Source organism: Lissotriton helveticus, chromosome 6, assembly GCF_964261635.1.
Source record: "Lissotriton helveticus chromosome 6, aLisHel1.1, whole genome shotgun sequence".
NCBI classification, from domain to species: Eukaryota; Metazoa; Chordata; class Amphibia; order Caudata; family Salamandridae; genus Lissotriton; species Lissotriton helveticus.
The window spans coordinates 231495241-231516027 of record NC_136067.1 but is presented as its reverse complement, the minus strand read 5'-3'; the positions used below and the strand labels follow the sequence as shown (position 1 = coordinate 231516027).

General features: G+C 45.0%; 1 protein-coding gene across 1 annotated transcript in view; it reads left to right on the top strand.

The window, feature by feature from the left end:
- The first annotated feature begins 14327 nt into the window (after positions 1-14327).
- The window catches only part of LOC144762237 (adhesion G-protein coupled receptor F3-like), a 405409-nt gene continuing 398949 nt past the window's right edge, over positions 14328-20787 (top strand). Inside the window, exons 1-2 of the mRNA XM_078647381.1 lie at positions 14328-14337; positions 14443-14619. Coding sequence (XP_078503507.1) covers positions 14328-14337; positions 14443-14619 — 187 coding nt within the window. The remainder of the gene's footprint in view (positions 14338-14442; positions 14620-20787) is intronic.

Below are 20787 nucleotides of genomic sequence, written 5' to 3'. Positions count from 1 at the left end.
GAAAAATCGTGTAAAAAAAAAGAAAAGGAATCGAGCAAAATCAGTAGGCCACTAATGGGATCTCTTTTTGACCTCGCTAAAATAGAAACATTAGGAACAACCCCTCATGACAAATACAAAACTAGTGAGATGAGCTGAACTCCACACAATGATGGCTGCAAAACAGCTCGGCTCCGCCACCCACCCCGCCCAAAATAACGATAAAGAGCGGCTGCCATGATTGGTTGCGGAATGGCCACAACGGAGCTACGAAATGGTGCTGCTCTCATGCTAACCCCAGCTTCGGTCTGAAACATCCAGAAACACTGTAGACTACCAATTCGATCAGTTCCGGTAGCGCCCCAATGTAACCCGGTAGAGAAGAACTAGCCCTCCCCTCTTTGACTGATGGTTCTTGTTGCCTGTCCCTTCTGTTGTCATTTAACAGAACTATTTAGCCTGCTGAAAGGGGTTGTGTTTCGACCGCTGGTTGGTGGAGACATTTTGACTATATTCTGGACCTGCGTTGTCGCGTAATGCGTCATATGACGCGCCGCGTTAGCGCATCCGGAAGTCATCCGGGGCGCGCAGCGCGTAACGTAAGCATAACAAGTCATGTGACTTGTTAATAAAACTTTTCATTGGTTCATTTTACTTTTCTTATTCTAATGATGAAAGCCTTGGTCATATCACCTAAAAATTACGCTTTTAATTACTTCCGAACATTATTTTCTCTTAAATATATGTTATAATGTTCCAGGCTAATGTACTTTCCCGGAAATTTTACAACTGTCCTGCAAGTAAAATATATTCTTTTTTCGAGAAAAAGAGCTTTTCTTCGTCCCATGACGGAGCCGTTGAGCAAAAGAGGGTCGACCTGCTGTCTTAGTCGCCGATACGCCTGAATATGAGATTCTTATCGATCACTTCATGTTGCAGGAATAGAAAACACAACAGCCCTTGACCATTTATCTTTACTGCGTTCCTTCGTATTATACCTTTTACCCTTCATGTAATTGGTCTGCTTTATTTCACTTGCCTTTTAATGATTCTAAAACAGTGACTATTATTAAAAACTTTACCAATGTATACACTACTACCATGTTTTCTTTTAAAAACCTTTATTGTGAAAATTTCATTATACAAATACGAGCCTATAACCACGTGGGCCTGCCACGGAGCAAACTGTAATCGTATATGATGAATAGACATTTACACTGTAGAGGAACGTAACGGGCGGGCCATTAGGTTGCAAAAACTAAGGTGTCTAACAGTTACGGAATCGGTGGACGTACATTTTATAATTAAAATACGACAGGGCCAGTTACAATAAAATTATCTAGATATACATTTGCGGGCAAGTACCATGGGTGACGTTAATTCGAATTTTCAACAGTACAGTAATCAATAACACATCAGAACTTAATATCAATAGGGATGTCGAAATATTCAATCAATTCTCGTCCCCGCCCGCCATGTGCTTCAAAACTGCATACGTATCTAGTGATTTCAAGGTTCTGCAACCAGTACACAACAAGGAGTTACGAGTCCCATTTATTCCGGCGCCATTTTGGGCGAGGACGGGCAGGTCCAGGATATAGTCAAAATGTCTCTACCAACCATCGACTATGATGATGTTCATATGCTGTATTTATTAGAGTAACACTCATCTGCCCACATGAAATTAATTTACCACAATCTAAACATGTCATTTTAATCTTTCCAAAGTTCTTCTAAATATTTGGGACCGTTTCCCTTGCCTCTGAAGCTCTCAGTGCCACTTCTTTGATGAATGTACTAGCAGGTCAGGGGTTCTCCTCCAAATCTCTCTTTTATGCAGCACTATAATTAATTGGTGCCACCTCTCCATATGACGATGCATGGTATAGTTACCACAACTATATTTTTTTTCGGTTCCTCTGGAGAGTTCATCGTGGCAGATGAAGCGTGTAACATACCGGGCATTTACCTTTTTTTGCATGTACAGGAAAGGAAAAAAAAAATCGAGCGTCCGAGTTCTAAGGTGTCCCAGGGCCATTTTAGTGGACCAGGCCCAAATCCAAAGAACAGGCCGCCATTTTGAGAGTCCTCTTGCAGCCGCCTGTCGCTGTAGCATCAAGAGCAGCCGAAACTCAGCTGAATGGCAACTGAAACGGTAAATGGGCGCCCCACTACATTTCAGCATTGTAGGATGACCACACCAGTACAGCAACTTGCTAGACATCACCTCGGTGCCATCCGGATCTCGGCGCCCCACTGCAGATGAAGTGCCTCTCAACTATGAAACCACCACGGTGACATCCGGATCTTGGCGCGTTGTGCTGCCTTCGGCCTATTCGCACATCGGTCCGCTACTGACGCCATCTCACAGGCTAATGGGGTGACCCACGCCGAGTTTCAGCATTGTAGGATGACCACACCAACTTGCTAGACATCACCTCGGTGCCATCCGAATCTTGGCATCTCAACGCCTAGTGGTATCTTCCATACAGAAAATATTGTTACGCTGCCTTTGGCCCCATTCGCACATCAGTCCGCAACTTAGACATCACCTCGATGCCACCCGGATCTTGGCATCTCAGCGCCTTGTGGTGTCAGTCAGAAAATATTGTTGCGCTGCCTTTGGCCCCATTCGCACATCAGTCCGCTACTGACACCATCTCACAGGCCAATAGGGCGCCCCACGCCGACTTTTACCATTGTACGATGGCCACACCAGTGGCACAACTTGCTAGACATCACCTCGGTGCCATCCGAATCTTGGCATCTCAACGCCTAGTGGTATCTTCCATACAGAAAATCTTGTTACGCTACCTTTGGCCCCATTCGCACATCGGTCCGCAACTTAGACATCACCTCGGTGCCATCCGGATCTTGGCATCTCAGCGCCTTGTGGTGTATTCTCTTCAGAAAATATTGTTGAGCTGCCTTTGGCCCCATTCGCACATCGGTCCGCAACTTACACATCACCTCGGTGCCATCCGGATCTTGGCATCTCAGCGCCTTGTGGTGTCTTCTACTCCGAAAATATAGTAGAAAATATTGTTGCGCTGCCTTTGGCCCCATTCACACATCAGTCCGCTACTGACACCATCTCACAGGCCAACAGGGCGCCCCACGCCGACTTTTACCATTGTACGATGGCCACACCAGTGCCACAACTTGCTAGACACCACCTCGGTGCCATCCGGATCTTGGCATCTCAGCGCCTTGTGGTGTCTTCAAATCAGAAAATATTGTTGCGCTGCCTTTGGCCCCATTCGCACATCGGTCCGCTACTGACGCCATCTCACAGGCCAACGGGGCGCCCCACGCCGACTTTCAGCATTGTAGGATGGCCACACCAGTGCGGCAACTTACTAGACACCACCTCGGTGCCATCCGGATCTTGGCGCGTTGTGCTGCCTTCGGCCTATTCGCACATCGGTCCGCTACTGACGCAAACTCACAGGCCAACGGGGCGCCCCACGCCGACTTTCAGCATTGTAGGATTGCCACACCAGTGCGGCAACTTACTAGACACCACCTCGGTGCCATCCGGATCTTGGCGCGTTGTGCTGCCTTCGGCCTATTCGCACATCGGTCCGCTACTGACGCAAACTCACAGGCCAACGGGGCGCCCCACGCCGACTTTCAGCATTGTTGGATGGCCACACCAGTGCGGCAACTTACTAGACACCACCTCGGTGCCATCCGGATCTTGGCGCGTTGTGCTGCCTTCGGCCTATTCGCACATCGGTCCGCTACTGACGCAAACTCACAGGCCAACGGGGCGCCCCACGCCGACTTTCAGCATTGTTGGATAGCCACACCAGTGCGGCAACTTACTAGACACCACCTCGGTGCCATCCGGATCTTGGCGCGTTGTGCTGCCTTCGGCCTATTCGCACATCGGTCCGCTACTGACGCAAACTCACAGGCCAACGGGGCGCCCCACGCCGACTTTCAGCATTGTAGCATGGCCACACCAGTGCTGCAACTTGCTGGACACCACCTCGGTGCCATCCGGATCTTGGCGCGTTGTGTTGCCTTCGGCCTATTCGCACATCGGTCCGCTACTGACGCCGCCTCACGTGCCAACGTATTTTCTCCGCATTTTACACCCTATGCCGCATAACAGGTCATGTGACTTGTTTATAAAACTTTTCATCGGTTCATTTTACTTTTGGTTTCCTAATGATGGAAGGCTTGATCATGTGACCTAAAAACAACACTTTTCATAGGATGAAAACTTTTTTTTTTCCCAAACGATGAAAGCCCCACCTTGTTTCTGGATGTTTCAGACTGAAGCTGGCGTCAGCATGAAAGCACCACCATCTCGTAGCTCAGTCGTGGTCATTCCGCGAGCAATCATGGCAGCCGCTCCCCACCAGAAGCCTGCAGGAGTCGGAGCCCCCAAAACTTTTGATGAATTCTCAAGGCGGAGGGGACGCTTTCGAGAATGGGGTCCAAGACCTAGCAGACAAGCGTCCGATTTCCAAGGTGTCCCAGGGCCATTTCAGTGGACCAGGCCCAAAAAGGAAACAGCCTGCCGCCATTTTGAGAGTCCTGTGACAGCCGCCTATCGCTGCACCGCAAGAGTGGGCGCAACTCAGCTGAATTGCGGCTTTTGACACAGTGGACCAAAAACGGACGGAATGGCAACTGAAACGGTAAAGGGGCGCCCCACTACAACAGATGACACTCCACCTGCAGAGGCCCGTTCACGCCGCCTCCCCCGGGGAGCTCCACGCCGTTATTCGGAGCAGCATTGTAGGATACCAAAACCAGTGCGGCAACTTACTGGACATCACCTTGGTGCCATCGTTCTGCTGCCTTGGAACTATTCGCGCAACAGTTTGCTACTGATGACCCACCCCCCGCGACGCCCCATGCCGTTATTTGCTGGGTGGCAACTTACTAGACATCACTTTCGTGTCATCTAGATTTCGGCGCGTTCTGCTGCCTTGGAACTATTCGCACAACAGTTTGCTACTGATGACCCACCCCCCGCGACGCCCCACGCCGGAAATCTGGACGTTGTGCTGCGTTGGGACTATTCGCACAGCCGACCGCTACTTCGTTGTTTTTCCCTAAAAATGTTTATATGTTATTACTATTTTTGTTTTCTTGTATATATTTATAAATTATTAAAGTTTTATAATCTTACTACTTTGTCGGAGTGCTATATATTTTTAATGTGACACATAATTGTAAAAACTTTGATGTACAAACAGTCATCCCTGGAATCTTCCGCTTCAGGCTCGGTCCCCTCCCCAATCACAATACAGGATGGTTTTCAGATAATAGCAACGCTTCTGCTGTGACGGATCTCATCGAGTGTGGGCCTTGATCTACTATAACTCCTTTGAAGAGGGGTGATTCTTTACAGCTGTGTCCATAAACTACATCTGCAGGGCTAGCTGATACCCTAGGACCAGCCTGGACAATCGGACACAGAGGAAAAGGAGTGTCAGAGGGTGCGGTAGTGAATAGGGCGAAAGGGAGGTGTCGGGCGGGCACAGGGTGTGATTCTCAGGGAACAGCAGCGCAGATGGGGGAGGTTTATTACCCATGCATAAGACAGAGAGCGGGGGTGACCACTGCCTGGGGGAGATGCTTGCGAGGGTGGGTAGCCATGCTAAGGATCGACAGCGTGCACAGAGTGGGTCTGGTCAAGGCATCTAAAATGGCTGCCGTGCACGACAAAAGTGTGGCATTTGAAAAAAGACAAGATGGCGCAGACAATGTTTTTCAACACTTCCTGATTTCCTTCGAATCGAACGTTAACAGACGTTGGGGCATATTACCAAAGTTAAGCGATATTTATCCCTAACGATGCTTAGCAACGATTTTTTTACCGTCAGAAATTATCGCAGATAAACCTTGCTATTATCAAGGTTTATCGGAAATACGATAAAAAACGACCGCAATGCATTAATATCGCTGAAAACTCAGCGATATTCATGCATTACCGAGCTAATGCTCTTAGCCATGTTATCCACCTCCCATTGGATAACATGGCTAAGAACTGCTCAGGGCAGGTGGTAGCTTTTGGAGATATTCGCCCTTATCTCGAATATTTCCAAAAGTTGATAATAGGAGATAGCGATGTTAGCGACTGTTTCCAGTCGCTAACATCTTGGCATGCCCACTTTGCATGTCATTAGTGATAAATATCACTCACATGCAAAGTGGGGCCCAAGATGGTCGCTATCTTCTACTAGCCGTCGCTAACTGGTGTTAGCAACAGCTAGGTAATACACATATAATTTTATCTCCGCGAAGCGGAGCGCTGTTACAGATATATATCTTGTTTCTGAACGTTAATTTCTCAAAATGCACTGAAGCACATATATTGAGACCTAGCAAAGGCACATCGGGCTACCAGTCCCTACAATTTTGCCAAGTTTCGTGCAAATCCATTCAGCTGTTCGATCCTACCGAGAGACAAGATGGCGGCCGCTACAGACTGTTTGGAATGTTTACAGACACCGGAGAGCCAATCAGCTTCGCTTCGCAAAGCTCCGTAACGCGAAAAGTACGCGAAGCGGTGCGCTGTTACAGATATATACCTTTTTTTGAACGTTAATTTCTCAAAATCCACTGGAGCACATATATTGAGATCTAGCAAAGGCACATCGGGCTACCAGTCCCTACAATTTTGCCAAGTTTCGTGCAAATCCATTCAGCTGTTCGATTATTATTATTTTTATTTTTTTTTGCCCCGCGGGGCCCTTTTAAAACCTTCACATCAAACCTAGGGGGTGAGCGACAATGTACTATGCCCCCTTATGGTCATTTGCCCCTTCGCTTTGGCCTCCTCTTGTCTCTCGATCCTACCGAGAGACAAGATGGCGGCCGCTACGGACTGTTTGGAATGTTGACAGACGCCGGAGAACCAATCAGCTTCGCTTCACAAAGCTCCGTTGCGCGAAAAGTACGCGTAGCGGAGCGCTGCCCAGTCCGCTGTTACAGATATATATCTTTTTTTGAACATTAATTTCTCAAAATCCACTGAAGCACATATATTGAGACCTACAAAAGGCACATCGGGCTACCAGTCCCTACAATTTTGCCAAGTTTCGTGCAAATCCATTCAGCCGTTCGGGCTAAAAGTGAGGCCAACCGCCCTATGGAAATTAACATGGGAAAAACGCGTTTTGGGACCCCCCTTTTTTCTCGGCCCCCCCTTGACGAACCCCCCCAAAATTTTCAGGGGCTGCTCAGAAACAAAATGTGCCATTTTCCTGAAAATTTCAGCCAATTCCGTCCACAAACGCCAAAGTTATTAGACATAGAATTTTCAAAAAACCCATAGAGAAAAAATCCTAACTATATATACCTACTGGCGACCGCCAGTAGGTAATATATATATATATATATATATATATATATATATATATATATATATATATATATATATATATATATATATAGTATAGCACCAACTTCACCTTCAGTGAAGCACTCGTGGGCAGGTGCGGTGTGCGGCTGTGGACGCCGCAAATTATCATCGCTCCAGTTCCTCCCAATTTGCAAAGAACTCCGCACTCGCAGGGGCGTTTGAATAAAGTTTTATTTTTAATCAGCCAGCAACAAACGCGTTTCGGCACACTGCCTTCTTCCGTGTTAGTGAACACTTCGGAAGAGGCCATTTTTAAGAAGGCGTCTGAACAGTGTTTCCAAGACAAAAGAATTGCACAATCATTTCATTGAATTGCACGCCATCTTAGTAGTTCAGAAGTTATATACAGAATATTGTGTTGCGTGTTTTCTTTACACGGTTAAAATACCTTGATGTACTTAATTATTTTGCATTATTTGCAATACCAGCAAATTGTCAATTCATATATATACAGATATACATATATTTAAATTTGCAGGTTATTTATGCTTACTGCTTGCTGCAAAATCGGCATTACTCTTATTGAACAACCGGTATGGATTATCAACAGTTATGCGTGTCATTGATTCAGACAAACACCCTTACGCATGTAGCGAATAGGATCGTGTCTAAACCGTCTTTACAGCTAAAAGAAGTTATGCATATCTTTGTTGTACTCGCCGCGAATCGGCACTAGTAAACCGCCATCTTGTGAGTATCATGTATACCATTCAAACACATGTTTTTCTTTTACCTCCGTATATCGGCATATATAAATCGCAAGGTGGACTAAAACACCTGCTGGTATTCACTTCATCCAAAACCATAACTTGTGCTATCTTACCGTGGATCGGCATAAGTCCCTCTTTAGTCTTTGCACTATTGTAACCAAAAAATCAATGTTATACTCTTGAATCTCATTTCAAATTGCACATCTCAGGGAATTAACATTCAGCAATGTCAATTTGTCAGAGCTCATACGTTTTCTTTTTAAGTGTCCGATGCTATGATCCCATAGAATCTCACATACTTTACAGATTCAATTCAAGTTGCACCACAGTAATGCTATTTAAAAGAAATTTTTGCTACATTCTCGTGTTACCAATTTCATGATTATATTGCCCTTTCTCCTTTATTCCAATTTCTCAATATTATGGCCCAATGTGAGATGCCAATTCCTCCCCACTGTTTAATCCTTTAGGACATTGTGTCATTAGGTCTATAATATAACGTGTCTCTAGACTTCTCAATTTTCGCAGCCTGTCACCATCTCTAATGTTTGCAGGTATGCAATCAAGGCCAAAGTATTGCAACTGATTTCGATTGCTAGCATGTTTTTCATAGAAATGACGTGCCACAGGAAAGGTAATGTCATTTTTGCCTATGGCCCTTAGATGTTCTAGTACTCTAATTTTCAATTGATGAATAGTGCTACCAATATAGCGTAGCCCACACAGGCATTTTCGACAATATACAGCAAACGTGGTTCTGCAGGTCAAGAATTTGTATATTTGCTTGGTCATCCCTCTTTCTGGTATATCATAAGATAGGACCCTTCTACTATTTGCACAGGCTTTATACCTACTACAAGGGTAGAAGCCTTTCATTTCCTTCAAGGTACCTATTTTCTGTGGCACTTTATCTAAATGACTTTTCACTAACATATCCCTTAATGATCTTGCCTTTTTAAAAGTAATAAGGGTATGTATCGGAATGTCCTCACGGATAATATTATCTGTTTTCAGAATATGCCAATTTTTCTTCAGCATCCGCTTCAGATAATTGGCTTCCGCTGAATAGGGGTAACCATCCGGAATTTTCCCTTCATTGTGCTGTCATTCTCTCTGATCTTATCTTTCAGCAGATTTGTTCTGGGTATCCCTCTCACTTTATTTAGTATATATATATATATATATAGATATCTTCTTTTTTAATTCACTCCCCCCTCCCGCCCTCCTGACTCCTCCCACCACCGCGTCACAGCCTATATAGACGTCCCTCATGCGTCAGCGCAGCGGACGAGCGCAGCGGGCGCGACGTAGGCGCGCCGGAGTCGCGCCAGAGTTAAGCCCGTCTGCGCCCGTCCGCGGCAGACCGGGGCCAGGGGCCATCACCCCTGGTCCTCTTACCCAATATTCTTCCGCTGACTTGATACTACTTCAAGGCCATTGGCCCCTCGATCCTCGTACTATTCATCGGATTACCCTTTTGGGCTGTAATTCTCCTTGTCATGCCTGCCCATTTGGTTGCCCTCCTCCTCTCGCGTCTTTGTCGGCCCCCGTCCCATCTACCATCTCTGATTCTTATTCTCCCCCCTTATCTATCATTTTACTTAATACTAGGTCAGCCATCAAACACTACCAGGAACTTTTCATCCTCTTAGACACTGACAAACCCGATCTCCTGCTGCTGACGGAAACATGGTTTTCTGAAGCCTCCCTTCCATCCCTATTGGCTGCCCTCCCCTCGACTTACTATGCTATCCGCGCCGACCGTCCTGGCGGGAAAGCGGGTGGAGGTGTTGCTCTCATTGCCCGTTCTGATCTTTAGTTCCAAGTCCTCCCTTCACCCTCCCTGGGAGGAATTGACTATTTGGTGGCCCGCTCTACCTCCCTTTCCCCCCACTTAGCCATTGTGCTCGTCTACCGCCCTCCCCAACCAACCCCATCTTTCCTCCCGGCCTTTCAAGATCTACTTGGCACCCTGGCGGTCAACTATGCCTCGGCTCTAGTCCTCGGGGACTTTAACTATTGGCCCTCGGACCCCAAGGAATGCGCCTCATCAAAGGAATTCTCAGAAACCCTTCTCTCTCTTAATTTCACCTCTTTTGTTCACACCCCTACCCACATTCACGGTCACATCCTAGACCAGGTCTGGTCTCTTAACTGTTCCCTGTCTGCACTGTCTGTTGTCCCTTGCACTTGGTCCGATCACTTTTTAATTTCGTTTTCCCTTAGTCTCTGTCTGACCAAGACCCCTATCCACACCAAAAACTCATGGGCTCGTAATTGGGGTAAGGTCAATCTGTGTGATCTCTCAACCTCACTCCTGGCCTCCTCTCCCCCTCTATCGGGACTGGATTCCGCAGCCCAAGCCAAAGCCATTGACTCATGTCTCATGGAAGGAAGCGACTGCTTGGCTCCTCTCCGGCGCACCTCGATTAGGCGCCCTAAAGACGCCAATCGGTGGTTCAACAACGAGCTGAAAGAACTGAAGCTTACGGTTCGAAGGGCAGAACGCAAATGGAGACTGGACTACTCCCCCAATTCCAGGACCCGTTACGTCCGTCTCCTAGGGACCTATAAGCAAAACATCACTGAGGCCAAGAAAGCCTATTTCTCGGCCAAAATGTTGGCGGCCGAAAACCAACCAAAGGAGATCTTTGCCATTACTCACGATCTGGCTTTCTCCGACAGGACCTCACTTAAACCCCCCCCCTCCCAGAAACTCTGTGATTCGCTGAATCTTTACTTTGTCGAAAAAATTTCGACAATTAAATCCAACATCCCCCCTCCCTCCTCTTTTTTTGTTGACCCCCTGCCTTCCCCCGCCCCAGCCTTTTTCAATTCCTTTCCTCCTCTCTCTGAAGAACTTTTCCTGTCCCTTCTCCCCAAAACTAAATCCGGTTCCCCTTCTGACATATGCCCGGCACATATCTTACGGCAGATTTATACTGTCTGTTCTCTGCCTCCTCTGGGTTTCCTCAACGACTCACTGGCCCGAGGGGTTGTCACTCCATCGTTAAAAGCTGCTTCCATCGTCCCCATCTTGAAAAAGCCAGGAGCCGACCCCTCTGTGATGGCCAATTATCGCCCCATCTCCCTTCTCCCCTTTCTGGCAAAGGTGCTTGAGCGACATGTTACATCTGCGCTCAGCTCCTTTGCCGAGGAGAATGGGAGGCTGGCTCCGTGTCAGGCTGGGTTTTGGCCCAAGCACTCGACAGAGTCAGTGGTGGTGTCAGTATTAGACACCCTCAGAGAGGGTATGGACGTAGGCAGATCTCAGGCGCTGGTCCTCCTTGACTTGTCCGCCGCTTTTGACACGGTGGATCATTCCATCTTGCTTTCCCGTGTCAAGGCGGCGGGCATAGGAGGCTCAGCCCTTATCTGGCTTTCGTCCTTTTTGAGGGACCGGACCCAGGCGGTTCACCTTGGGGAGTTTTCAGCTACCCCCTGTCAGGTCCAGTGCGGTGTTCCCCAGGGCTCTTCTCTCTCTCCTTTACTGTTTAATCTTTATATCGCTCCTCTTATCTTTGCCCTACAGCAGCTGGAGGTCACGGTATATAACTATGCCGATGACCTCCAGCTCATCTTCAATCTGTCTTCTACCCCTGACTCTATCTCTAATTTCCAATCTATCCTATCTTTCATCAGGGACTGGATGAATTTCAACCACCTGAAACTCAATCCCGATAAAACGGAACTTGTGGTGACGGGTGGTTGCTCCAGTCCCTGGAATTCTCTTTTTTGGCCCCCCTTCTTTGGTTCTCCTCCTACCCCTGTTCCCTCTGTTAAGACTCTTGGCATCAAGCTAAATGATAAACTCACTATGCACTCCCAGATTGGTTCGGTGGTTTCTTCCTGCTTTCTCACTCTCCGGACTATCCGCTCTATCTCTCGTTTCTTTTCTTTCTCTGCACTTAAACTAATCATGTCCGCACTGGTCCTGTCCCGCCTGGACTACGGGAACATCTTGTTCAATGGCATCCCTCAGTACAGCCTGCGTAAACTGCAAATAGTGCAGAACCAGGCTGCCCGCCTTGCCTTCGGTCTTCCTAAATTCCACCATACCTCCCCCCTTTTGAAAATCCTCCACTGGCTCCCTGTGCGGGAACGCGCCTTGTTCAAATTAGGCTGCATGGCGTTTCAGGCCAGGACTGGCCTGGCCCCCCTTTTCATATCTTCTGCCATCAAGGCTTATGTCCCTGGCAGAGACCTCCGCTCCTCGGCACAACTTCTTTTAGCAGTACCTCGCTACCGGAAAAAAAAACAGGGTGGCTCAAAATGTTCCACTCTTGCCCCCATGTTCTGGAACTCGCTCCCCTTCCATCTTAGGTCCCTCACCCAGTATTCCAGTTTCCGTAAAGCCCTGAAGACCTTTCGTAAGCTCTGCCTGCTTTTTCAGTCGACGTCTTAGCGACTGTTCTTGCCCAGCTGGCTGCCTGCTACTTTAGCGCCAAGAAACCGCCCAGGTGTACGTTGCGCTTGATAAATATTTTAAACTTAAACTTAAACTTATATATATATATATATATAGATATATAGATATCTATATATATATATCTGTCTACATATAATTTGTCCCAACCATAGCATACTCCATTTGACAGACAAAAGCATAGAAAAGACTTTACTCTAAATTAGTTTAATTACCAATAGGTCCCTGACTGTGTGTACCTTACAAGGTCAAAATGAATTTCATTTATTGTCTACAATGCTGCTGGATATGCCTTTCATGAAATCAGCTTAGTATGGTAACATGATGAATTCATTAACCTAATCAGTGGTTGTGTCACCTTTAAAAGTGATATCTGTTTTTAATCGGTTGTGGTGAAAGGCAGGGTTTTCCCTTTAAATTCATACTCTGCACAATACTCTAAGACCCAGTAGAATGCGCAAGCGGAAATGCGTAGGTCACTTTTCTGTTTGTATGCAACCTTGCACTTCGCTTGTTATGGCCCCTTTAGGAATGGAGGCTGTGTGAACTTTGAAAAAAATAAAACACGTTACCTCATCACGAAGGATTTGGTGGTGCTGTTCTTCTGCTCGCCCTCGAGACGCACTGAGTATTGGTGGGCGGTGTGCATGGAGGTGAAAAAGGAAATATATATATATATATATGTACACACACACACACACACATATATATATAGTTTAATCTAGTTGTTGGCTTGCTTATGCGAGACTGAAATTGGCCTAGCTATCTGTCTCTATCTATATTCATAAATCTATACTGACAATGAGAGAACAAATAGACAGGTGAATATATCTACATATCCATATGTATATATATTTAATGGAAAATTCAAAGGTTATGGGTAAGTTATAGTTTGGAAATGTTATTTATTCTCTCTATACAACCCCAACATAAACTATACAAACATTAGAAATTCTAAAGTTATATTTGTAACTTAAATGTATATTTTACACACCTCCTTCAATTTAATATAAATTGCATCCTCCATACACAGTCTTGTCAGCTCACACTCCACACTAAATTAACTATAAATCAGCCCTTCTCCATGCTTTCACTAAACGTTTGCATATACATTATTTATGGCATTTGAAATTATAGCATTGATAACAATACTTATGACATCTGAAATGACACTATTTCAGTGAACACACTGCATGGCAAAGTGGTGTGTTATAGTTAATATAGTAATATAATATGGTCAGTGAGGTGACAAGTCTTTATACGGAGGTGTGTGACAAATTAAATTGAAGGTGGTACGTAATTTATACATTTAGGTTATAACTATTACTTTAGTAGTAATAGGTAGGGAAACGATTTAGATTTTTACACATATTTTTCAAGCCCTTTACGGAGAACTGGACCTTTTTTTTGTTGGTTAGCCAGGTCATTTATAGGTCTTACCGCGGGACTCCATAGATTTTTTCATAAAGAATTAAATATGTGAAAAATTGAAAATGCACTGTAGTATACTATATTTGTAAAATATGGTGTAGTACAGTGTATTTTTAATTTTTTAACATATTTATTATTTTTATTTTTTTAAGGTAGGAAGTCCATATAACATTTCTGCCAAATACCAGCTTTTGTTCATTGTCACCTTTATGAATTATAGATAGAAGGCCTAAAACATAGTCAAATAGGACCTAACTCACAGCTTTTGATGTAAATTTTTAATCAGGTTTAAGGACCCACATCATTTCACCAATGTCCTAGTTTTAGTTTGTTACATTAGTCATATGAAATGTAAAAACCTTTTTTACAAAATGTTAGACATATGCCATCAGAGATGGTTTTCAGTAGAACATACATTCTGAATAATAGAGGTATACTCTGCCTATTTTGACAATTTTTTTCTATGGAATATTTTACTAACTTAACAGTACAGTATTTCATTTGTTTAGAGTGTAATGTTACGGATACCTACAAGGCATGTGTGTGCAACAATGGATATGCCTGGAACATCTCAGTGTGCTTCTTCTTTCCAACTTGCAACGACTCTGCACCCTGTGACTGTGTTGTCGTCACCGATGAGGACATTCCTTTTTGCGAGGAACCTTTTTCCGGCCCTTCGAGCATAGGTGGGTATAATATGTAAGTTCTTTTTATGGTATACTCTTTAGCTGCTGAACTCGAAGCAGCACAGCATTCTGCCATGAGTTCAAAGTAAAGTTTCAGACAGTTTGTTGGATGATTCTGATGGTTTCTTATGGAAAAAGTAGTGTTTGCACATAGTTGGGTCCAATACATCGAAAAGACAACAGTGCCATAGTCTGAAAATCATGTAATGACAGTGATGGGAACCTTAAGGCTCCTAGTACTGAATGCTTTGTATCTTCAAAGAGAATTTGGTAATATGTGAATTAATAGATCTTACTCCCCAAAACTACTCACAAAGAATGCTTCATGAATCAGACCTGAGTATTGAGGTGTAACTCATCTCTAAGACAGAAGTAAGACTATATCTACTCATAGGAAAATCTTTGTGAATCATGCCCTCAGACCTTTACATGGTGGCACCAGAAATCATTTCTGTTGTGAAAATACTTTCAATATTCTAGGGATTACTTTAATTGTGCGACATCCTTTTAAATACTAGACAATGAGAACACTGTTTCTCAGGGATTCATTCACATAAAAAACTTAAATTCTTCTTGTATGTGGTACGATATATCTAATATACCCGATGAAGTAATGAAATCACAACTTCTCATTTCACTATGATTATTTTAAGCATTGAAGGTATATTGTAAATGAAGAAGGAATAGTCAGGAGACAATCATAAAACAAGAGCATTGGTTTGTATTTATATAATCAACCATATAATCTTATTGCTTCACAATTTATTCTGTAGAGTCTAGTGCTGATGGTGCTGTGTACACGTAGTGAATGATAGGGTGAATGATGTTTGTCAAGTAGCGCCCAAGTTCAATCTTGTGTGGAATCAAAAAGAGTGAACAATAGTTCTTTAACAAGGCTCTGTTTTTCTGGAGTTTTCTGTAGATTGACTGAAGTTTGTTAAAATAGTTGATGTCTCAACCCTAGTGACAATTAATCTATGGGTCTTATCAGGACAAAAACAACAGGGGGCCTTTCATGCTGCACCCTGCAACAAAGGATACTTTTTGAATCAGGTAAAATGTTCCTACCTAGTTAAAAAACATATTTTGCCTATCCATTGTATTAACTCACTTAATATAGAATAAACCAAACTCAATGTTAGGCTAACCATTTACAAAGAGATGCATTGAAAAAGTGACAAGTGGTGGGCTTTAGAAAAGTGTCACCCAGTGTCAATGGATAATAAAGTCAGGGATAACCTTCTAATATGTGTCTTTTTGCTGTAATGTACATCGAAAGGTTTGAAAGCCAATAAACTGAAAAAAGTCAGCGGTAGGTGACTTACCAAGATTCAAGATAATACGATGGGTAGATCTGCTTCCATTCCATTTGTTGTGCAATCTCCACTTTTGTGCTCCACAAAGTAAGAGTTGTCAAAACAAGGAATCATCAAACAAGATGCCACATATTAGTTATGTATGGGTGGAAAGACATTTACCGATCTGGTGTACAATTGCTCTGGAGTCAGAAGCAGGAGGACAAATGTCCACATCTCAAGCATATAAATCATCCAATCTCATTCAATGAGGGTTTCTAGTTGAAAAATGGCCAGGAGGTAGAGGTCTCATCAATTAGAGCATATACTGAAAGGTTAGCTGCCCAGGTGCAAATGCTGGGGAGGATGCAACTGACATGTCATACAAAATTAGAATGCTACTCTCATGTCATAACAACACAAATATTGCCCAGTTGTAATGTGTCAGGCACTAACTCTTATTAGAACAGTAGAATGTTGAGCACTCCATTGAAAACAGTGGTGTGCTCCAGGCTTCTACTGGCTTGTAGAAGTCCGGAGCATCAACATTCCAATGTTTAACAACGGCCTCACGGAGCCCAAGGTAATTTTAGCCCCCTCGGGCTCCGTGAGGCCTTTGTTTTTACTAATTAGAACATTCTGCCCTCTACAGGCAGAATATTCTAATAGCCTTAGAGCGCTCTGTATCAGGCTCTACTGGCCATTAAAGGTCTGCTCTCTTGTTAAACGCCTTCACTTTCGGCTTAGGCCTTTAATGGCCGGTAGAGCTCACTACAGCGGGCTATAAGGCTCCAGTATAATGCATGATTACTGATGATATGGTGTTAATCATCAGTTTGAAAATACCATTGCCTTCAATACACTGTTATTGAGTACTGCTAATCAAAGTAAAAAAACATAATTCCCCACAAATTGCAATTTAATGCAACTGAGTTCCTCTGAGCACTGCCATCGACAATTATTACTCCATGTGCAAGAAAACACATAATTTGCTACAATGTGATATTCAAGGCCCGAAAAAGGGAAATGATTCCTCACCATTTCCATGTGTGTGTTCCTTACCAATTGAGGTAATAAAAGACCATAAATGAAGACAGACAACGAGGTGTTGTGCACCATATGCACATTTACATCTGTCTTCAACACGGAGGGAGTAGCAGGTTTTTATGGTTCCAGTATCCATTACAAATAGCAGACATTTCTGAATTCTTGCACACTCTTACTGCGTGGTCTCTCAATTAGCAATTTCTTTTTAACCAAACAATGGTTAGTCAGATTTGAGATTTTGCAATATATGCCAGGCATTTACATTTATTCTCTTTAGTAAGATGATACATCTGAGGTTGTAATAATTCCTCCTGAGGCCAATCTCATGCACATGTCCGAATCCATATAACCAAACATCTGGGATACCCTTGTGAAATCAATGTGCCACAGAGTACAAGATAGTATTTAAAAAAAGATGTTATGTTCTGTTCCTACAGTTTTGTTGTAGTCTAAGGAATTGACCAAATGGTAAATTTTCAAGTCGGACCATGGCTACTGTGCAATAGTAGTGAATTCCTTTCTGCTGGTTTCTATGTAGAAAAGTATACCATTTGACATCCTCGTGGAACACCCAGCAACATCCTGGTGCAACCATTGCCGTCTATGATACCTTCAGGAGACACAGCACTTCTGTGCTTCTTTCAGGTGTTGCTCAGTAATCCTAACCCCAGCCTGAGCAGGATCGGCACCTCCGTTGAGGATCGCCACCCGTCCTGCTCCCTTAAGACAATTTCTCCAGGGCCCCCCAAAGGGGTGTGACCCAGCAGCTGCCTGCAAGGCACAGGGCACCAGTGCACATGCGCTACAGTGCTTGTAGAAGGAGCCTTCCAAAGAAGACCCAAGTGAGGAGACCTGAGGCGTGCTGATCCGCCAACGGACTGCGGTAAGGGGCGCAAGGTGAACAGTCAACCAGACTTTGACTTGCCGGCCCGATGTGGCTGTTGCGACATGGGTGATGCTCCTTCCCATCACACAGGGAGAGCCCTGCACCCTGGTTTCCTTTTGGCGCGGGCGGCAGGTGGTACAGGTGGCCATGTTACCTTCCACTTCTCTTGGGGTTGCCTAGCAACCGGGACTCTGAGTGGCTGCATTGGTTGCCCCACAACTATGGGGGCTTCCTCTGCGTTGGCTCTTACCAGCGGCCATGCCCTTAGCCGCAACAAAAAACATTTTGTAGAAGAAAATAGGAGTGCTCACTAGGCACTTCATGGGCATTGAATCAGAGCCATCACCAAGCGCTCACCACGCGCTGGGCAACATAGGAAGCAATTTTCCCGTGTTGGGGCACCCATTACACAGTGCTCCCAGGAGCCTCCCAGTATATCAGGAAACAAGTGCTCCCCACACGCTTTCTGCAGCACACAGAGCTCAAACTTAGATTTCAGCCAAATAAAGTGCTCACCACGCACTGGCACTTTTAGAAAAGGTGAAGTACAACCCAGTTCTTCCCCCTGAAGGAGACCTAACTGCAGGCCAACCCACCCCTCACACAGTTGGGGCAGGGCTCCTCACACAGGTCTTCAGCTCTTTGGATTTAGATGTAGCAAGGGTCTTTTCTGAAGTATTTTGTATCCCTGAGACTTCCAACAGGAGGCAAGCCCACACAAGGCCCTGGAGATTCTTCACAAGCAGGATACTACAGCTGGGCAAAAAGAGTCAGCCCTTTTCCTCCACTACAGACAGAAGCGGCAACTGCAGGCCAACCAACCCCTCACTCAGAAGAGGCAGCGCTCCTCACACAGTCCTTCCACTCTATTTCTTGGCAGGGTCCTCTTGTTCCTTGAAGTGATCTAAAGCCCTGGGGTTTCAGGTGTAATACATATACCCCATTTTGTCATTGTTCTCTTTGCTGCAAGGGTCTCTGAACCAGTCCTGTCATCCCTGGTACAGCATGACCACAGGGGGTGGTGACAGCATTGTGAAAAAGGAGACGCAGCCTATTCAGGTGCAAGCAAAACCTCTCCCATCACTCTAGGTCTCTCGCATCACTCTCCTGCGAATACCTTGCACTTTCCATGTGCAGTAAAACCACCCAACTGTGCAGACTGCACATCTTTTACCACCCCCTGGCATGAATGACACCTTCACTGACCACCTCATGGAAATCATCACAGCCAAGGTTTCCCCTAACTATAATGATATTTTCCTTGGCGACTTCAACCTGCATTGGAACGACCCCAAAGACCCTTAGATCAACTCTATTAGAGACTTCCTGGCTGACCAAGCCCTTACTCAGACCTGCACACTCCCAACTCACTCGAAAGGTGCCATCCTAGAATGGATCATCGCTAAGGAATCAGCGATCAAGCTTATCTCTATAGAGCCATGCGATTGGTCTGACCACCACACTATCACCTTCCTTCTGCCTGGCACCACAAGCTGTGTTCCCCAAACGCTGGGTCAGAGACACCAAGAACCTTAATCTCGGGAAACTGTCTGCTCGCTGTGAGACTGACCTCCACCCCTCCCTCATATCACCACGGTCAACAACCTCACTGAGCATTATTCCACGACTACATCCAACATTCTTGATGATCTTGCTCCCCTAAAACTAAAAAGAACCCAAATCAAAGACAGGAACCCCTGGTTTAACTGATCCATCAACAATGAGAGGAGATCCCTCCGACAGACAGAATGAAATTGGAAACAGCACCTGTCAGGAGCCCATATAAAACTTCTCCGCCAATCAAGAAATGCCTACAATAGGAAGATCCTCAACTCTAAAAAAGAGTTCTTCAGAACAGAATTGGAGAACGCCTAGAACAATTTCACCAGCTATTCAAATTGGTCAAACACCAATCTAACAAACTGGCAAAAACCTCAAAAGAAACGCCTAAATCTCTAGTATCATGTAAGGAATGTTCCTCCTTCTTCTGCGACAAAATCTCTACCCTAGGAAATGACCTTAGATCATCCACTCACTCCCAAACCCCTCCGGCTCTGCCTCCTCTCTCCGTGTTGGCCTCCCAGACATCACCCAAAAACCAAGTGCGCTGGTCCAACTTCAAGACTTACGACGAACATTCTGTCTCAAAAATGTTCCCCTCTTTAAACCCGAACAATCACTTTAATGATCGTCTCCCATCTAACTGCTTAAATGCCGCCTCATTCCTACTTGGACTGCAATAATTAATGCATCCCTCCTACAGGAATCGATACCTGACTCTCTTAAAGTTGTCCCTATCTTAAAAAAACCTACGCTGGATCCTGCTTCCCCCGACAACTATAGACCTATATCTAATATCCCACTCCTAGCTAAAGTTCTGCAGAAATGTGTGCAACAGCAGTTGAGTCATCACATCACCAACTTCCACTTACTAGATGACTTCTAATTAGGGTTTAGGCCAGGACACAGCACTGAAATCACCCTCCTCCACATCGTGGATGATGCCCTCCAAGACCTTAACCAAGGCAAAACCTGTGTCCTAATCCTCCTAGACCTAGCCTCGGCTTTCGATACGGTTCACCACGAAAAACTCCTTGTACACCTCAAAACCAGGATGGGACTGGATGGCCCCCTTCTTGAAGAGTTTAGATCCTTCCTCCAGAATTGTTCACAGAGATTTCTAATTAACGGCAACTTATCCGCTCCTACTCCGATCACGGTTGGAGTCCCCAAGGATCAACCCTGTCCCCTACCCTCTTCAATCTTTACCTCGAACCGCTCACAGAAGTACTACGCACTGCCAACATCGCCTACCACATGTATGCCAACGACACCCGAAATCTCCTCGCCTGAGGATATTCTCTCCCTGAATGAGGCCTTAAAGTTGACTATTAACTGGCTCACTTCTAAACAGCTTAAACTCAACGCAAAAAATGGAAT